This window comes from Alosa alosa, chromosome 22 (genome assembly GCF_017589495.1).
Source record: "Alosa alosa isolate M-15738 ecotype Scorff River chromosome 22, AALO_Geno_1.1, whole genome shotgun sequence".
NCBI classification, from domain to species: Eukaryota; Metazoa; Chordata; class Actinopteri; order Clupeiformes; family Clupeidae; genus Alosa; species Alosa alosa.
Window position 1 is genome coordinate 12,268,743 of NC_063210.1, and position 18,623 is coordinate 12,287,365.

An 18,623-nucleotide genomic window follows, 5' to 3' on the forward strand; every position below is an offset into this window, starting at 1 on the left:
GGGCAAAGTTTGCACAAATGTACGATTTTTCCCCATCCTCACCGACCTTGTCATGATCATATGATGCCTCCTTGCTGCTTTGTCGTCTACATCAGCCTTTCTCAAACTTCTTTGACCTGAGGCCCAGTCAAGGCATACTTTGGGGTCATAGTGCCCACCTACATGAACCCACCCCCTCCTCCCACCCTCCATTAAATTATCATAATGATATCACAATTATTTTTATTTTTATACTATATTGCTATACATGCACTTCAAAACAGTGTTTAAAGTGCTAAGATTGTTCACAAAAGTTTGTGAAAACATGCACATCAGAGTACTGCTTTACTAATGTAAAATATAATTAGGCCTACAATAGTTTCATTGTTTTTGCATTGTTGCATGATGCTTGCATGAGATACTTCTCAAAACAACAGCAGTTATATGGGTGCCGTTGTTTTGGGATGTTTCCCTCATGCAAGCATCATACACTGATAGAATATTTATATGTTATTTAATTACATTTAATTTGAGTGACTGAATGTAAGGATTCAGGAGACACAATACCAGCTTTTGTGAATGGTAATTGGCGGATCAGATCATGCGTAAATCACTGATCTGGAGATCTTTAACTATCTTTTACTAAGACTAATTAATAGCTTTTGGCTGACTTTAATACTTAATACCAAACAGTGTTTTATATAGTCTGTGCTCTGTTTTTTATGGAAGTTGCATAAATCCACGTCGTTCTATTAAATGTCGTTTCATAATTAGCCTTCCAATAGGTTGAAGCTTAGCTTTGCTAACGTGCACACGCATGCATTGAATAAACGCTCATATCACGACTTAATTATATGCCTCTATGTTTGATGACACCAAATTAACAAGTATGTCCTACTAATTGCAGAAATGTTTTTCTTTGTTTCTTGTTTCCGCGGCTCCTTGACCAATTGCGCAGCAAATTATCAGACGATGGGCCTGGAATAATTTCACTCTGCAGACCATTGTCCACATTGCGGACCGCGGCCCATAGTTTGACAAATGGTGACCTGCATGCTGCCATATTAAGGCCTTTTTACGGTGTGTTTTAGCCGGGTTTTCGCGTGGAAGGCTCTGTAGAAATCTGGCACCCTATTCAACGAAGTTAAACTGAAGAGCGTGCCGTTCACAGACACCAGAATGAACGAGTTCACACGTTCATCAGGCAGTAGTAGCCTAATACAGTACGTTCAGTTCACGTTCGCTCAAAATACATATGAACGAGTGACTTTCGTTCAATGAACGCGTTCAGGCACAACACTGGGGAAGGGGGTAGCTGAAAGTTGACATCTGCCCTGACTGAATACTGATGAATAATGAAGCCGAGGCCCACTTGCGGCGCCGCAGTGTGTTCGTGGGCTACCGTTGCATTGTGGGGAATGGAGTATTGATGCTCAAAACAGCAGATACTAATCAAATATTATCCCGGGGGCTGTAGATAATTCATTCCGGCCCGCGGGCCTTGACTTTGACATGTCTGTCTTAACAAATGCTTAATAGATCCTATTGAGGTTCCGAGATGTTATTGTTTGTACATTTGAGAATGTAAAATTCTTTGCAAACTTCAGAAAATACATCCTAGCATTTCAATACAGTTTTTGTACAGAGTTTTTGACACATTACAGTTGTCCTCACCTACAGTAGCAATTGTGTCGCCTCCTGCTGGTTATCATCAATATTCGGAAGTTATGTCACATCTACATGATCATTTCGGATCAGTCGACACTGGCAAACTATTTCCGTTTTCATTTCCAGAATCAGTAGGAAGAGAAATGAAAGATAACTTCATGATTTCCCCTCATAAGTTTCGCATACGAGAGGCACCCATTGTCCTCCACATAAAACAAATTAGGCTAATTAGTAAATAGCTTACTTGTATTTTGGATTATGCTCAATGTATTTTGAAAGTGTGTTATCTTTAAACTAAATTATAGGTCTGAATTTAACAGCATAACCTGGCTGCAAGTCATTTTGAACGTAGGCCTACTGTACATCATTGGTTTGTCCCTAGGCTATACAGTCTATGGTTTGTCCGATAAACTACGCCTAAATATGTCGATAGTGTAATAGTGGCGTCCCAGAGTTGGAAAGCGGTATAGGAAGAAGTCTCATCCTTATCCTTATCTCATCCGGGTGGGTTTCAGTTTTTTTTCATTATGCTGAGATGCTCAGAAACTGAGAAACGTAACCGAAACTTAATTGAGGGTTGCCAGGTGTTCGTGATAATTCCTCCAGTTCTTAATATGCATTTTCATAAAGACACATAATAAAAAAAAAAACCTTTCTTGTGCTTGACGTTGATGTTTAGGCCTACCTATTCGATAGCAACCATCTATATGGCTTATATTCATGGACATAGTCAATTAGTCATAGTCATAATGAGCCCCTTGGCAAACAGTGAAACTAATGAAAAGTCAGTTGACATAGTCATATCAGTTGTCAGTAGAAGATATAGCTTTGTTAATTCGTTTTATAATGAACGTTTTTCGTTTTATAAGAAATCTACCTATCAAAAAAGACAGATGCATAATCTATACCTTGTGTGGCGTTTTATGTGGCGTTGTTTAATGTTCTTGGTGTTATCTTACAATTATTTTAAAAAGGGGGAATCTCCACCAACTAGGACACCCATGGATGAGAGGCTGTTATTTTCCCTATCCCTTCGTGCGCTTCTCTGCACTATAAAAACGACGTGCGTCACCAGCATCTTCCTCTCTCGCAACCTGGGCATCTTATAGGTAAGTATGTGATTTACTTTAACCCAGGAGGGAAGCTAAGGCCTACATAATGCCTACAATATACAATAGGCTACTGTACTGTAGTACAATACTGTATAGTTACTTGTGCCTACATGTATAGGCTAAGTTCAGAAGTTTACAACTGGCATTACCAAGACAACTAAGCGTAAATCTGATAACATTAAGTTTTGCCTGACTGAATTAGTTTGCTAGCCTATGTTGGATTGGGGTAGGTAGGCAGGCCTTACTGATGGATGGATGGATATTGTATGCCCACAGATTGCGTCTGAACGACTCTTGTCCAACCCATCTATATTAAAAAATATAGCAAAATACGCAACGATGTCTTCCACCTCAAAGAAGCATCAGTCATTCTGCTCCGAGTCGATGAAGGGCAAGCCCGTCACCGCTGTTCCTGGGATAGGACCCGTGCGTGGCGGCCAGCTGCAGACCCAAGGCTACCACAAGGCCACCGACGTCCTCGGCAAGTACCTAACCGTGAACGAGAACCGTAACCAGTTCCAGGGCTGGCTGAGAGATGAGAGCGGAGCCAACGCCAAGCAGCAGGGAGACTGCTACAAGGCCATGCGGGAATGGAGCGACAACAACTTGTAGAAGAGTGTCCGTTAACACGCTGCTATTCTCTTCGCCCCTTAACAAATTAATATGTAGTCTGCTGTTTTAATAGCCCTCATTTTATTGAGTTTATTTGTTAAATTTGGCTAAAGTTCAAATGCCTTTTTGTTTTTAAATACATATATATGTGGGGTGCAGTTGCTTCATGGCATACATCTGGGAACAAATGTGTAATAAACAGTAAGTTCATGGTTCTTAGCTTAGCTTTTATGGAATAGCTATGTAAAGTTATCAACAGGGGCAAATACATTTCAAAAATAAACTTTCAGGTGTCTTGTTGAATAAATTAATGCATTGCATATATTATCCAGAGTTAATATTTAATGTTTATCCTGGTATTAAACAGAGCACACGTAGTCTACTGGTTTTTCTCCCTGCCCTTCATTTTGAGGAATGACCAAATGGACGCCCAAGCCAGTTGTCCAGCTTTGAGTCAAACAGGTGAGTTTGCGCTAGAGGTAGGCTAATGTATCAAGAGTGATCAATTAAATTCACACTGGCATTGCATGCGTACTAGACTAGATAGATACTTTATTGATCCCAGGGGGAAATTTAAGGTCCCAGGACTAATGCAAATAGGAAGCGAACGGTAATCTAATGAAGTCAGGTTACTATGTAATGGATTGTAATGAACACTCGCGTCATCACCTAATTACAGAAGGCATATACTCTAAATGTAGGCAAAGATCACATAATGTAGCCATTCTGGAGCTCGACTTATCCATCAGTGAAATTGTTTTGCGTGAGTTTATCATGTTCATATTATCCTACAGCCACTTATTAAGTGACTTAGGCCGTGCGCCTTGACAGGCGTTTGGAATTTTGTCCGGCAATGACCACAAGTTTTATTGTCAGACGATTGTTAAATGGCATGCATTACAAATAAAAATTTGTCTCAGGCATAAGTGACAGGTCATTCCATAGGTCAGTCTAGACCAAATGCCAGTTAGATAAACTCGCCAGTTGCCATAGCCTAGAAATCTAGACGCGCCCCTAGCGGCAGCAAATTGGGTATGGCTCGCCAGGCTGCAGTTGCCACCCTCTGGTTGGAAAAAAAAATATTTCGATGAAACGACCATATGCCGCCAAGTCCTCCACGATTATCCTGCAGAATAATTGCTACATAATTTCATAAATGTACTTTACTCGTATGTAATACCGTGGTAAGCTATATATTTTTTCTTCTATCCAGTGAACGACTATGGGAAACCAGTCTTAGCCTATCATATTATGTCAGGGGTTGATTGAGACGACCAATATGTTTAACGAACTAGTAGGCCAATACAATTGGGAACCAGGATAATTTGGTGGCAAACACGAGAGAAACAAAAAAGTTGTTTTTTTAATGTTGTGTTAAGAAAAAAGATGCAGCATTTCATGACAGGGCTATCACTCAAAAATAATCCACCAGATGGCGCTCTCCTCCACAGTTGAACTTTTCTCCACCGCAGCGTCCTCTGATAGGCTCTTTCCATGTCTAGGCTTGCCTTTGCCCCATCCAGTTCACATTAGCCTATTTACAAGTGAAATATGCAAAGTGATCTGTCAGGGTCATGGTGAGGAAGCAGCAGTGTTAAAAGCAAGATGCATAGGATTTTTATCACATCTTGGTCTGGTGGGCAGAAGTAGACCTACACCTTAGTTAATTGTGCAATTCCTTTGTAGAGACACCGATACAGCCTTTGATGTTGTATATAGTAGGGGCAGACTATGTAACCCCCTGCGCCAGTATCACCCTCTATACTAGGCTTTAAATAAAAATCACTCTACTGAGCTTCTCATGTCCCCGGGAAGTCCGATCCGTTGGACCGTTTGCTCCTGGTCATGTGCCAAGTACTAAAACATGTAGGCTATGAGAATCACTGGCTGTTTTTTAACCATTTTGACATTGTCTGATTTGCTGATGATAGTTTGGCAGAGATCCAATAATTAACCGCGGTACAGGTAATTAACGTCTTAGGCTAGGCTGTATTAGATTAATAGAAAGTATTACAAATTTGTTCTCTAATTTTCTCAACACCAAAAGCTGAATTCCGTGCCGTTCACTGAAACAAGGACATCGCCACAAAGCAGGTTATATGTTAATTGTCTTTAAGGTTAGGCTACTGCACGTTGGAGTGCATTTGAATTCAAAGCCATCCGGTTCAAAGATTTCAGACTTTACCTGAATAAGCCATCGCACCTGCAAACGATTACAATTTCAAGTGTAGCCAGACTGGGCATGCTCGCACCAGTAGGGAGGGTGGATGTGTGAGCGAGTGAGTGTATGTCCTAGGTGCTGTAAGTTAGTGTGCAAGACAGCGTCCTACCGTCCAAAAAATGAATCACTGAAAAATGGACTGAGACGCTGTCCGTTTTAGAACCGTACTATTTCCCCGGTTGGACAGCACCGAGTGCTTTATTCGGTTTTTGGGGCTATCCTTGTCGGAGTAGAGACGTGTAGACGATCATCTGTATGCGGACTGCAGCGACAACACCAGCAGTGAACTGCCTGCAGTAGTCACCGGTTTCACGCCAACCTTCCCGCATACAGCGCACGCGGACAGAGTGAAGTCCACGCGCAGTCTTGACAACAAATGCTTCATAATATGAGGTAAGCGATATGCCGCATGACCCTAGCACATCTCCCCGCATAATGTATCCGCACTGTCGGCAAGCTTGGAAATCCTGGTCTTTCATTCACCAGAACAGCAAACGCGTTTGACGCTTCGTTCGAATGCAGCCTCGGAGTTGGTTCTGCGTCGTTCCTCCGATGGGACATTTGTTGCCCCTTGAAAAGTCTCCTCCGTCTCCTCCACCGCCAAGCAGAGGTCATTAACACTGGCGAGGGTTGCTCCATGACTGCGGTGGAGTTTGACAGTGTCGGATATTAATCTATGATGACTTTACATTGCTTAAGTGCAAATATAGCCGGTTGTTGGATATTGACGTATATAATACCCTTTTATTCATGTCAGTGCCCACTTGTCAGAGAACATGTTGAACCTTTGAAGATTCGAAGATACAGGCTTTTGAAAAAGATTCGAAGATGACGGCTTTTGAAAAACTAATTAAACGCACCTATATGGATTTTACGCATGCTTGGGAATGTCTTTTCAAAGTACTATTTCTGAGAGATGTGTGTCGCTGAGTGATGGGCAAATGCACTGCTGGAATTTAAAATGCTATTGAAGCATTCGTAGGCTACTTAAAGTTGCCTTTGTGTCGAGTTGTTGGCATATGCCAGCTTTTTACAAAATGATGTTGACTTGACATATCCATAATTATAGTCTATAGATATTTGTTCCTGTAGCACAACTGGTTTCGTATCTCCTCTCTAGCCAACAGTAGCCGAGGTCAATAACTATTTTATGTTTCATTGATTCACCTGTGCACAAATGACAATTCTCAACCATCAAGAACATTGCCAAGGACAGTGAAGACAAAGGCGAGAGCAGCTGCCATAGTGACAGATGCCTCATTCCACTGGTGTTCATCTGTTGCATCATCAACACTCCAGCGAAATACATGTCTGGAGAAGTGTTCTGAGATTATTGTCCACAATGCAGAAACTAACACCTTGGGAGAGAGAGGGAGAGGGAGAGAAATGTGGTAGGTAGACTGAAAACATGCAGTCAGAGGGAGAGAGTGAAATAAGAGATGGTGAAGAGTAGAAGGGAGAGAGAAAGAGCGAGTAGAGGTGTGCATTGTAGTGTAGGGCAGCTGAGAGCTATGACCCCACAGTCCCCAGACCCATCACACATAGAGGGGACAGGTAGAGATGTTACCCTCGCCGTGGACACACACACACATATACACACACAAACACACACACACACACACACTGTCAGCCCCTGCGGTTCTGCTTAGCTCTGCATTTTTCCTGGAATACTTAGTGTGACTCCGACAGCAGCAATGCAGTTAACCAACCCTTAGCGCACACACACACACACACACACACACACACACACACACACACACACAAACACAAACACAAACACAAACACAGTCACACACACATACACACACACATAGACACAGATTATGTCATGCACACTTGAGTATCTGTATTCAGTCACAATATACATGCATAGATAACATGTTTACCTGGTACCACAATGTACATCCCGCAGGTTCACACAGACACATTAACTTAAATATAAATATAGACTCACATAAAGAGGCTTATAAAGTTTTTAAAAAAAGCACAGAACTGTGGACAAGGACGGACAGACAGACAGACACAAACACACCAATCCAACATGTGTTTGTACTGCTTATTTAAACCTTGTCCCAACCTGTAGCCTTATGTGAAGTTAATCTGCGTAGTCTGTGCCATATCTCAGAGCTAAGTGTTTAGAAATCGATGCGATTCTCAGGCCGAGTTATAGGGCTGCTGTCCCAACAGCACAGTTGGCAGGAACCCACGGCTCTTTAATCCTCTGTAATTGTGATCCGACAAATTTGTCTTGTTGCTGCTGACCGCCTTCTCTGCTGCTGTGTTGTATTCTCCCATCGATGTTGACGCACATGTGGAGTGATATAATCTAGCACATAACACACAGCTCCAGCAAAGGGGAGTGTGTGTGTGTGTGTGTGTGTGCACATGTTGCTTTGAATTAACACACACACACATACACACAGAGAACAGACATCTAGAGGGCTTTGAGGAGCGATTGGATCCATAGGAGTACCTAACACATGTTTCATTTAGATGCTTCAAGTCAGTTTTCCAATTCAGTACTAGACCTGTCAGGGCCACTAGCGCAACAATGTCCTCCAAATGCAAATGCTATCCCGTTACGGTTATGGCACGGTTATGAATCACAATGTCATTCAAATACAAATGCTATCCTGTGGTCAGCCATGTTAGCGTCCTTCTCTGCTTGATGGTTGTAAACTTTTGCTTTTTCAAGCGTACTGATTTAAATGTCTTGACTTTTGGGGTGTGAGTTTGATCCATCCTGTTTAGATATCTTAGCAATAAATTACAAAGTGCAAATAAAATTTTAGTTTGTTTACCTCTGACTTGTGTTATGTAACCTTAATTGCGCGCTGGACACGCTACACATAAAGCTGAGATTGAACCCTGGCCAAAGGCCTGTGCCCAATGCTCTCAAAACCATGCTACCTCCAGCCAGAGGCAAAGTGGCAACGACTCTGTATGGATGTGCCATCCAAAGATGCTCTCAGAGCATTTTTTCTGCAAACTGAATGGCTGGTAGGCCTACGTAGATGCAAGCTTTAGGAGCTGCCTTAAAGTGATACGAGAGAGCAAGGGTGTCACATTTTAATCCCACTGACTGCTCTTTAATGTTGAAAGCAAAAGGCGCCTCCGATTGACGAGTGAACACTCATGACGTGCAGCTTTGCGTGCTTGTAGCGGAAAGACATAGGGTTAGACATAGACATTTTTTTAGGTAGCTGTTTGGAATCATCTTCAACTGATGTTGTCTGGTCAGGTGTAGGTCAGATGAACTCAACAAACACTCCCATTCAGGCTATGCATTTTGTAGCTCTGTTATCCAGGACAGACTAATCGGCCAAAAATGTCAGGAAAGCTTTTTTCAGAAAGGCATCTCCCAATATATTCCCAGATGACACCAGTGCTCACTGTGCTGCCCTTGGTGTTTGCAAGGTTAACAAAGTTGTATCGTAAGTGAGACCTTGGGTCACAAAGCGTCACAAAAAGTCAAGATAACCGCAAACCCATGAAACATTGTGTTTTTTGAAGGGTCTTTTAAAAGGGTTTCGGTGTAACTATTATCCAGTGATCTCAGTTGTACATCTCAGATAAAGATCTCGGATATAGTTCGAACATGGTTATTTTATGAGCTTGGATGTCTTGGGGAGCACAGTTGTCTGGTTATGTTTGAAGCCATGCTTTTGGGAGCTCTTAATCTGAATGTCTCTGTGTGATGTTTCCATGATGGTGCATGTTCAGCCATGTGTCCATCTCCACCAGTTGTGATGGTCACTCGGTGTCCAGCCATTATTCTCTCCATCTGATGGTCATGATGGTAGCTATGCGCCATGTTTCTACCTGTGATGGTCGAGAAGTTCCACTGTCCAGCCATGTTTCTATCTGTGATATTATTGGGACGGTGGGCTGGTCTGTCCAGCCATGTATCTGTCCATCCCTGACAGCTATTAGAGGCGCTGTGATCAGCGTAGCGCCTTGAAAGATCCTTTCATGTGCACGAGCTGCCGCCCACGAGGTCCCGCTGTCTTTCATTCCTTCCCACTCTTTCCTCCCTTTATGATCTTCCCCCTGAGTAACCTCTTTTGTCTCATCCCTCTGTCTCCCACACACACACACACACACACGCACACATATGCACACGACACACACACACACACACACATTTTGAAAGCTGTGAATGCAAATATAGATGTTTCCATTGATTATTTAAAAGGGGTATGAAAAATTTTGGACATGCCATTTTTCATAAAAATATTAATAAAGATGGAAACGCTTCATTTTTTGATTCCATGTTTCTCCCACATTGTCTTACAACCTTTTGACAAGTGGCAGTGTCATTTTCAGTGAGAGCAAACATATTGGTCAAGAGGAAATCAACATTAAATCAATATTTGCCAGGGGTAGAATAATTTTGTTCTTAACTGTATGTACACACAGACGCACACATATGTATACACACACACACGCATATGTACAGTATGAACACACACACACACAGAAAACAAAGCATTAAGCCCCTCTACCCTCACCTTTCTTTTGTCTTGTCTTCTCCTGTGTCTCTATCTCTCTCTCTGGGATTCATTATGAAAATGTTATACAATAATTGATGTCTTGTGAAGCTTCTTGTTTTGTGTGTGTGTGTGTGTGTGTGTGTGCGCGCATGCGCGCATGCATGTGCATCCAGACCCCCTCCCTAAAGTCCCATAGCTTTGAACTGTTCCACTGTTTGTATTTAGTCTCTATATCAACTTGCCAACCACAGGATTTTACTATTATTTTCATATCGGAGTGCACTGATGCAGATATATGCGGAATCCTCGTGGTGTGTGTGTGTGTCTGCGTGTGTGTATGTGTATGTGTGTCCTCTGCATAAATCTTCCACTGGATTGTGTGTATCCTGATTTTTTATCATACCAGTATATTCCCTTTCTGCTTCATGTTTGTGTGTGTGATATGGATGCGAGAGTGAACTCCGCCATACGCGGACAGAACATGTTTATGTGTGTTTTAAGTTCCATGGCCACACCGGGTCATTTTCCTTATTGCCCAGACCTCCGGCCCACATTGCCACCCCAGTCCAGCAGCTGGATGGTTGGCTGCTTAATGGGCTTTCTCCTCTAGCGCAATCTGGCCAGTGGTCTTGGCATGGCTGCAGATAAGGGCTCAGCTGCCTGCCTAGTGGGACAGGATTGGCCCCTGTAAGTGTGATTAATTAAAATCACGCATGCTGATGACTGTGTGTGTGTGTGTGTGTGTGTGTGTGTGTGTGTGTGTGTGTGTCAGGATATATTGGCTAGTGGTGCTGTCACTAATGAGTGGTGATACAGAAACACTCTCCTCTCCTATCCTCTCTTCTCCTCTCCTCTTCACAAACGCACTCACCTCCTCTCCCTCTCCCCCTCTTTTTCCTCTCATCTCCCCTACAATACCTTTCTTCCTCTCCTTCCCTTCTATCCCCCTCTACTCTTCCCCCTCTCCTCTCCCCTCCTCTCCTCTCTGTCTTTCCATCCCTTTCCTCTCTTCTCCCCCTTTCTATTTCTCTCTTCCTCCACATCTTTCTCCTCTCTTCTATCCTACCTTTACCCCCTTTCCACCCCTTCCTCTCCTCTCCTCTATTCCTTCTCTCTCCCCCCCTCCCTTCTCCTTCTCCTCTCCTAGTGTTTTGCTGTGATGAGTCACCTAATACTTTAGGTGTCCCAGTGAGGCTCTTGTAAGCCTCCCTCCACTACTCTTACTCCTAATCCTGAGGATGACAGAGCTGTGTGCGGGGAATTAAATACAAGGTGAATAATAATCATTACATCTTAAGTGTCATATATCTGTACTCATTTGTTTGACAGAGACCATTTGTTTATCCAAAAGAGCTCATGTAGGGGTTGATTACACACACACACACACACACACACACATATATACAAACCATTAAAAATGAAACTTGAATGAATGTCAGTTCCACACAATGCAAGAATCCTATAACCACAGGTAAACAGAGCAGGATGTAGAAACTGTCTTGTCTTGGTCAAAAAGTGATCAGGGTCATTTTATTTTATGTTCATGTCCTCAGTGCGAAGCCTCAAACCCATGTGATCAGACTTGAACTGTTTCTGGCACCAATGTAACCTGCGTTGTGTAGTCGCTGCAACTTGCACCCTAAAAGTCTCTTTTATGGACTAATTGTCTAACAGTGTTTATATGGATTTATGAATTCTATTGATTTATGAATAGCACATTAAGGCAACATTACATAGTTTTGTTTTTTTACACCTCTTTCAGTGTTTCCCAGAGAATTAAATTCCATTTGTGGTGGTTGGTTTGCAGAATTGACTTGAATACAACAGTTTTTAACAAATTAGCACAGCGTGGTTATGATGCTAACCAGATTTAAGCACAATTTAGTACAACCTGGAAAATCATTGTGTGGTGGTCAATGTGGGCCGCCACAAATAAGTCACTGTATGGGAAACACTGCTCTTCTGTGCTTGGACAATTCAATATGTAGTTTTGTGTTGCAGGTTCCTGTGAATGCGTCCAGGTTAAAAAGCCTGGACAACACTGCAACGTGTTGCCAAATAAGCCTAAATCAGCCTACATCATTTAGCGTTCATTTAAGATTTTAGACTTTATTTGCTTTTTTGCCTTTATGCTGGTTAGCTCTGAATGAATGTCTCTGCTAAAGTGTTATGTGCTGGTGTGAAACAGTGTGTGTGTGTGTGTGTGTGAAACAGCGTGTTTGTGTGTTATTAGAGCATTGAGAGCCTGCAACTGGTTAGGGGTCAAGAGTGGCTGACTCGGCAGCTTTAATTCCATTTGTTTTAAAGCGAGTAGTGAGTGAATGACTGTAATTGGTCTCATTTCCTTAAGTGAATGACTTGAAGCACTCTTTAGTTGTGACAGGTGTGTGTGTGTGTGTGTGTGTGTGTGTGTGTGTGTGTGTGTGTGTGTGTGTGTGTGTGTGCACTCTTATCTTTGTGTGTATGAACGTGTTCTTGAAAAGGGTGCAGAAGGGTGTGTGTGTGTGTGTCTGTGTCTGTGTGTGTGTATGCACTCTTATCTCTGTGTGTGTGTGTGTGTGTTCTTGCAAAGGAGCATGTGTGTGCGTGTGTGTGCATCTGTGTGAGACTGTCCGTGTGTGATCTTGTGTTTTAGTGCATTTCTTTAATGTCTTCTGATGGGTGACCTGAGAGAGAGGGAATAGTAGTGCAGACATTAGTCACAGGCCCCCCTGTTATGTCCTTCACTAGAGAAAGAGAGAGCAATGAAAGACAGTGAGAGATTGGTGGAGTTTTTTATGAGGAGGAAAAGCAGATTCATTTTGGGTTAAGGAAGAGAGTGTGGGTGGTGGTGGTGGCAGCAGTAATCTAGAGTGTTATAAATTGGTATTAGCTGAATATTATAGTAGTGATGTCCATTACTGCAATGCCACAGTGGTGATCGCTTGTTTTGGTGAGAGGAACCTCAAATGTATTGCACAGTTGGTCATAAACTTTGTGATGATGAGTCCCAATGCCCATCATTTTCCTATACATGAGGATGTGGGAAGAGTTTGGTGATGGAATCCATATCATGATGGAGAGGTTGATTTACAATATTGCAATATATGATCTGTTAAAGCAACACCAAAGCACTTTTCCTCTGTCGCACGCACGCTATTTGTTTATCTAGCACTGGCTTTGCAAATAACAATGTCCACAGACAAGGTAGAGTATGTTGCATGATTTTATGAAAGTACGATGTATTGCGACATCAGAAGCAAGTCAGATTTGTAGTTCCTTATGTCGCATTCCATCAAACTACAGATCCGCTACCAGATCTGGGAAACTTACATAGCGCGGTTATAGCCGATAGAGGGCTGCGAAGCAAATGCAGAAGTGCCATTCACCCTGTTAGAAGTTGATGAACAACTGAAATGATTTTGAAAGCATTATTTCAAGGTACAAAAAGTCTTTGGTGTTGCTTTAAGTAAAAGCACTGGAGATCACAGACCTTTGCTTTGGCCATGTTGGTTAAAATGAAAGTCAAGCTGTTCAAAAATTTAGCAGGTTCTTCATGCTACACTTCTCCTTGTTTCCAAGTCTCATGAAAATCAGGCTAAACAGACAAACTTTACCACTTCAGCAGAGGTAAAAAGAATCAATACAGAGATTTTTCTCTTTTCTTTCAAAACTGTATCATGAAACATAATACAGTGATGCTCAAGTGTATATTGTATGTCAAGTGTAGGGCTATGTTCTTACTCCTATGCCTCTGCGGACCTCTCCACCCTGGTGAGATTCTAAACAGCCCATCTGCTCAACTCACAGTGAGGCTGCAGTGCCAGATTTGCACTTCCTCTTCCTCCCCCTCTTTCTCTCTTTCTGCATCTCTACTATCTTTTCTCCTCTTCATCTATCCCCCTCTTCTCTTTCAGCGCTTCTTGTCTTTGTCTTGTTCTTTGTCTTGTCTTGCTCTTTCTGTCCCTTCTTCCTCTCCTTTTCTCTCTGTGTTCTCTTCATCTCTGTCTTTCTCTTGTCACTGCTTCCCTTTTCCTCCTTCCTCTCCCACCTCTCCATCTCTTCTGTACATCCTAACTCTGCCTCCACTCTCTCTCCATCTCTTCTGTACATCCTAACTCTGCCTCCACTCTCTCTCCCTCTCTCCTCTCAGGTCATTTGCTCCATCTCCCATCGCAGTGACACTATCAGACAGGCTCTGCAGTAGCCGTTGGCTGCACATAACCCTGGCTGGCTCTCTCTCTCTCTCTCTCTCTCTCTCTCTCTCTCTCTCTCTCTCTCTCTCTCTCTCTCTCCCCTCCATGTTTGTATGGTCTGTATGTTTTTAGTTTGAGGCTGTAATACATAGATGCTATTGCTGTGTTTAGATACCTAAATACTGTTTTGTGTTAAACTTCAAACCTGTCTCTTTCTCTTTCACTCTGCCTTTTTATCATCACTGGTTAATTTCTTTCTTTCTGTTTTTTTTCTTTCTTTCTTGTCTTTTAACTCAAATCTATCTTTCTCTCCTCCCATCTCTCCAATGTCCCTGTCTCTACACACCTGTGTTTCTCTCTCTCTCAGCGAGGTGCTTCTCTCCTATTCCATCAGTACTTCATGCAGCAGATGCTCCCATCTGGGCAAACTGCATAGCAAATGTAGCATTAGCATTAGCATCTGTCCAACTTAGATAGATAGATACTTTATTGATCCCCAGGGGAAATTCAAGGTCTCAGCAGCAGCATACATACAACACACACACATTCTTTAACAGCAGAAAGAGTAATTAAAGTATATAATATAAAAACACAACTAAGCAGTAAGGACAGTAGAAGATAAAGAATATGCTAAATATACTGAAATACAAATTATACTAACACTTATACTAACTTAGCATGCCACTACAGGAGTTAGCTCAATACAGTATATCAAATCACTGTGCAAACAGTATTGACCTACAAGAGGAGAGATGATAGAGAAATGCACTGTGATTTTATTGAAATCAGCAAGTGAAGATCAGAATAAACGTAAAAACACGTTTACAGAAAAAAACGTTAGAGGCGCATTCATACACTCTCTCTCACACTCTCTCTCTCTCACACACACACACACACAGACATATTGATTTTTACTTATACCAACACCTCATACTGGCATGCAAGACATATATATATAGAAATTAACACACACACACACACAGAGGCAGGTAGTGCTTAGTGCAACTTAGTGCTGGTAACTGAGTACAGTGTACCCCCGTGTAACCTCTCCCTGCAGTGCTTAAAGTGCTGACTGCTCACTAACATGTGCACACACACACACACACACCGCTGCTGCATTGGCCCTCTCTTATATACCACAACACAGTAGTTGGTGTGGTCTGGGGGTGAACAAGTGATCTGATTGGTGGGAATAAGTTCCTCAGGGGTGGAGCCTGCTAGTGTGGACTGCTGTAGGCGAATTGAGGCAGCAGTTAGAGTGTGTGTGTGTGTGAGAGAGAGAGAGAGAGAGAGAGAGAGAGAGAGAGAGAGAGAGAGAGAGAGAGAGAGAGAGAGAGAGAGAGAGAGAGAGAGAGAGAGAGAGAGAGAGAGAGAGAGAGAGAGAGAGAGAGAGAGAGAGAGAGTCAAGCTGGACTATTGCTGGACATGCTGTAGTGGGGTGGAGGGAGTAGAGAGGGAAGAGACAGACGGGAATCACAGGACGAGTGAGTCACGTGGGATTTGTAAATCAAAGAGCTGAGGAGAGGAGGTGAGTGAGGAGGAGAGAAGTAAAACAATCAGAGTGTCAAATGGGGGTGAAGGTAGAGCACAAACAAAACACAAGGAGAACAAGGTGAAGAGAGAGATTGGTGACTTGGAGGAGTAAGGAGAGGAATAGATATGAGAGAGAGAGAGAGAGAGAGATGTTGAACGGAGGTAGAGAGAGGAGGAATAAATATGAGCTAGATGTGGTGAGTGAAGGGAGAGGCGAGAGGAATAGATAAGAGGGAGAGAGAGGGAGATGGTGAACTGAGGTTGAGAGAGGAGAGGAATACAGTAGATATGAGAGAGAGGGAGAGAGGGAGAGCTTTAACACCCATTTCTTGAATCATTTTTCATACCACTGAGTCATGATGCATTTACAACAGTGCCAACATCCGGTTAGACCCCCACATACATCTTCATAAATACAACGTGTTAACCAGATGGAAATGGAGATGGGGAAAGAGAGACAGAGAGAGACAAAGATGGGGGGAGAGGGAAAGGGAGAGAGAGAGAGAGTACTACGTACATGTACAAATTGTATTTTTTTGTCATGCCAATAAAGCTCAATTTAATTGAAATTGAGAGAGAGAGAGAGTAATGGTGATGGTGGTCTGGTGGTGTGTGTTGAGGTCTTCTCATGGTGTGGTGTGTGGTGTTGATGTGCAGGTCGCTGGTGGTCTGGTGGTGTGTGTCGGTCTCGTGGTATCTGCAGATGATGTCGATGTGCAGGTCGCTGGTGGTCTGGTGGTGTGTGTCGGTCTCGTGGTGTCTGCAGGTGATGCTGATGTGCAGGTCGGTGATGAGCTGTGGCGGGTGGCTCAGTGGGTTGGCAGAGGAGAGCACTGTTTGTGTGAGAGCGTTTGATAATCCACTCGGGAGCCGATGGGAATGTAGGACTCGGCATCCTTTCACTCTCTCCTCATCTCTGCTTCTCTCTCTCTTTCTTTTCTCTAGGTTTTAGGTTTCCCTCTCTCTCCTCTCTATTTCTCTGCCTCCCTCCCTCTCTCTCTTTCCTCTAGGTTTCCCTGTCTCTTTCTTCTCTGCCACTCTGTCTCTTTCTCTTTCTTTCCTCTCTGTTTCTCTGTCTTGCTCTCTTTTATTCTTTCTCTCTTTTATTCTCTCTTTTATTCTCTACCTATCACAGTCTGCTGTCTCCGCTCTCTTTTTAGTCTCTGTGTGGTCTGTGTATTTTTGGGTGCAACAATACATCACACGGTCATGCAGCACTGCCTGTGTTTGTGCATATAGTGGGCATGCTCTACCTTCTCCACTTAGTAAGAGGGGCTGAGATAAAAGAGGAGACCCAGAAGACGCATGGGCGTCGAAACGTCGGTTTCCACTAATACTTAAATACACTTAAAGCGTTGTGTGCTCCGGTCCTGCTCCTTGGTTCTAGTTAGACCTTGGGCCTCCTCTTTTGACTTCTGCGTCCTGTTCTGTGAGCACCAACCAGGCTGAAGTGCTGAAGTGACCCCCTTCTACAAGGGGCTGAGAGAACTTAAGCTCCCTTCACCTGGTGAGAACACACACCCTTTATAAAGGGTTTGTTCTTCTGCTTGGTCAAACGCAGTTGCTGACAGCAACCTCGTTAACAAGTCTGAGCACAACACACCAGCTAGATCTGTGTAACAGGTTTTTTTGACCGTGAACTCTGTGTAATGGAAAATGGTGTTGTGAATCCTGCAATTTTTGGAATGCGAATTCTTATGTAAGTCAGTAATGAGAAGGTTGGGTGGCCAGACCAAGGATCAACAGCAGAGAGCAGTAGGGCACTATTGAGTGCAGATGTGGCCAGAAAAAGTCACTAGCCTGGGGGTGACTAGGACACTCTTCTGCAGTGGGGTCTAAAAAAAGCAGGTTTTTGGGTGGTTTTGTGTCCTGGCTTGCTGAGCGGAAAGATCACCAACACTCACACACATGCACACACATACACACATACAGTATACGTTCACACACTCACACAGCATATGCCAGACAAATACACACACACACACACACACACACACACACACACACACACACACACACACACACTGTACTTACATTATTGAAATATTATTTTAGTTTTTCACACACAATACACAATCTTGTCCTTCCTTCCTTTTGTTCTTTCATGCAGTATCACTGCGTGTGTGTGTGTGCGTGCGTGTGTGCGTGTGTGTGTGTGTGTGCGCGTGTGTGTGTGCACTCGATACCATCTCGCTCCTCTCTTCCGGTGGAGCTGGAAAGTGCTGACAGGAAAGGAGTGTATGGTAAGGGAAGATCCGTATCCGCTTGGCCAGGGAAGGTGGCCCCCCTGGGAGTTGGAGGGGACGAGAGAACAGCAACCTGGACTGTCCTCTTGATGTCACCACTCATCATTAGGCACTTTTACTGACCATACACTCCATGCACTTTCACAGAATCAGACCTCAAGCACGGCACATAGTTAAATTCAGAAGTAGTGAAATGTCTGCTAATAACTGCCATGCTATGCAGCCAAAAGAAAGGAACTGGACAAATAGGCCTACTTGTAAAAGATGCCTGACAATGGCCAAACCCGCCTCCTTTTGTCGCACCGCACACAGAAAAGGGAAATGAAAGCAGTGAACTACAGACTGACGGTAGACTCCTGTCAATACTTGAGCTGGGTTCACCCTTAGCATGCTGACATTATTGTGTCAAAATACCAGAGCTTTTTCAGCGTGGTGGAGGCAAATTAAACTACAAAAAAGCTGTTATTTTGTGACTTCTGTAGCCTGTTAAATATTTTTATTTTTGACAGATTTTATCATAGTAAACAGCTGTTAAAAGTCTTATAACAGCGACCACTAATGCACGCACACGGCACTGATGGTGG

General features: G+C 43.1%; 2 protein-coding genes across 2 annotated transcripts in view; both read left to right on the top strand.

Annotated features, from left to right (window-relative positions):
• The first annotated feature begins 2,654 nt into the window (after nucleotides 1–2,654).
• On the top strand, nucleotides 2,655–3,753 carry LOC125287163 (barrier-to-autointegration factor-like). Its single transcript, XM_048232725.1, has 2 exons — nucleotides 2,655–2,756; nucleotides 3,036–3,753. Exon 2 carries the CDS (start codon nucleotides 3,099–3,101, stop codon nucleotides 3,369–3,371), a length of 273 nt encoding a protein of 90 aa, XP_048088682.1. The 5' UTR covers nucleotides 2,655–2,756; nucleotides 3,036–3,098; the 3' UTR covers nucleotides 3,372–3,753.
• Nucleotides 3,754–5,646: 1,893 nt separating this feature from the next.
• Nucleotides 5,647–18,623, top strand: part of LOC125287127 (PH and SEC7 domain-containing protein 1-like) — a 96,507-nt gene continuing 83,530 nt past the window's right edge. Inside the window, exon 1 of the mRNA XM_048232660.1 lies at nucleotides 5,647–5,985. The gene's annotated coding sequence lies outside the window, so the exon portion shown is untranslated. The remainder of the gene's footprint in view (nucleotides 5,986–18,623) is intronic.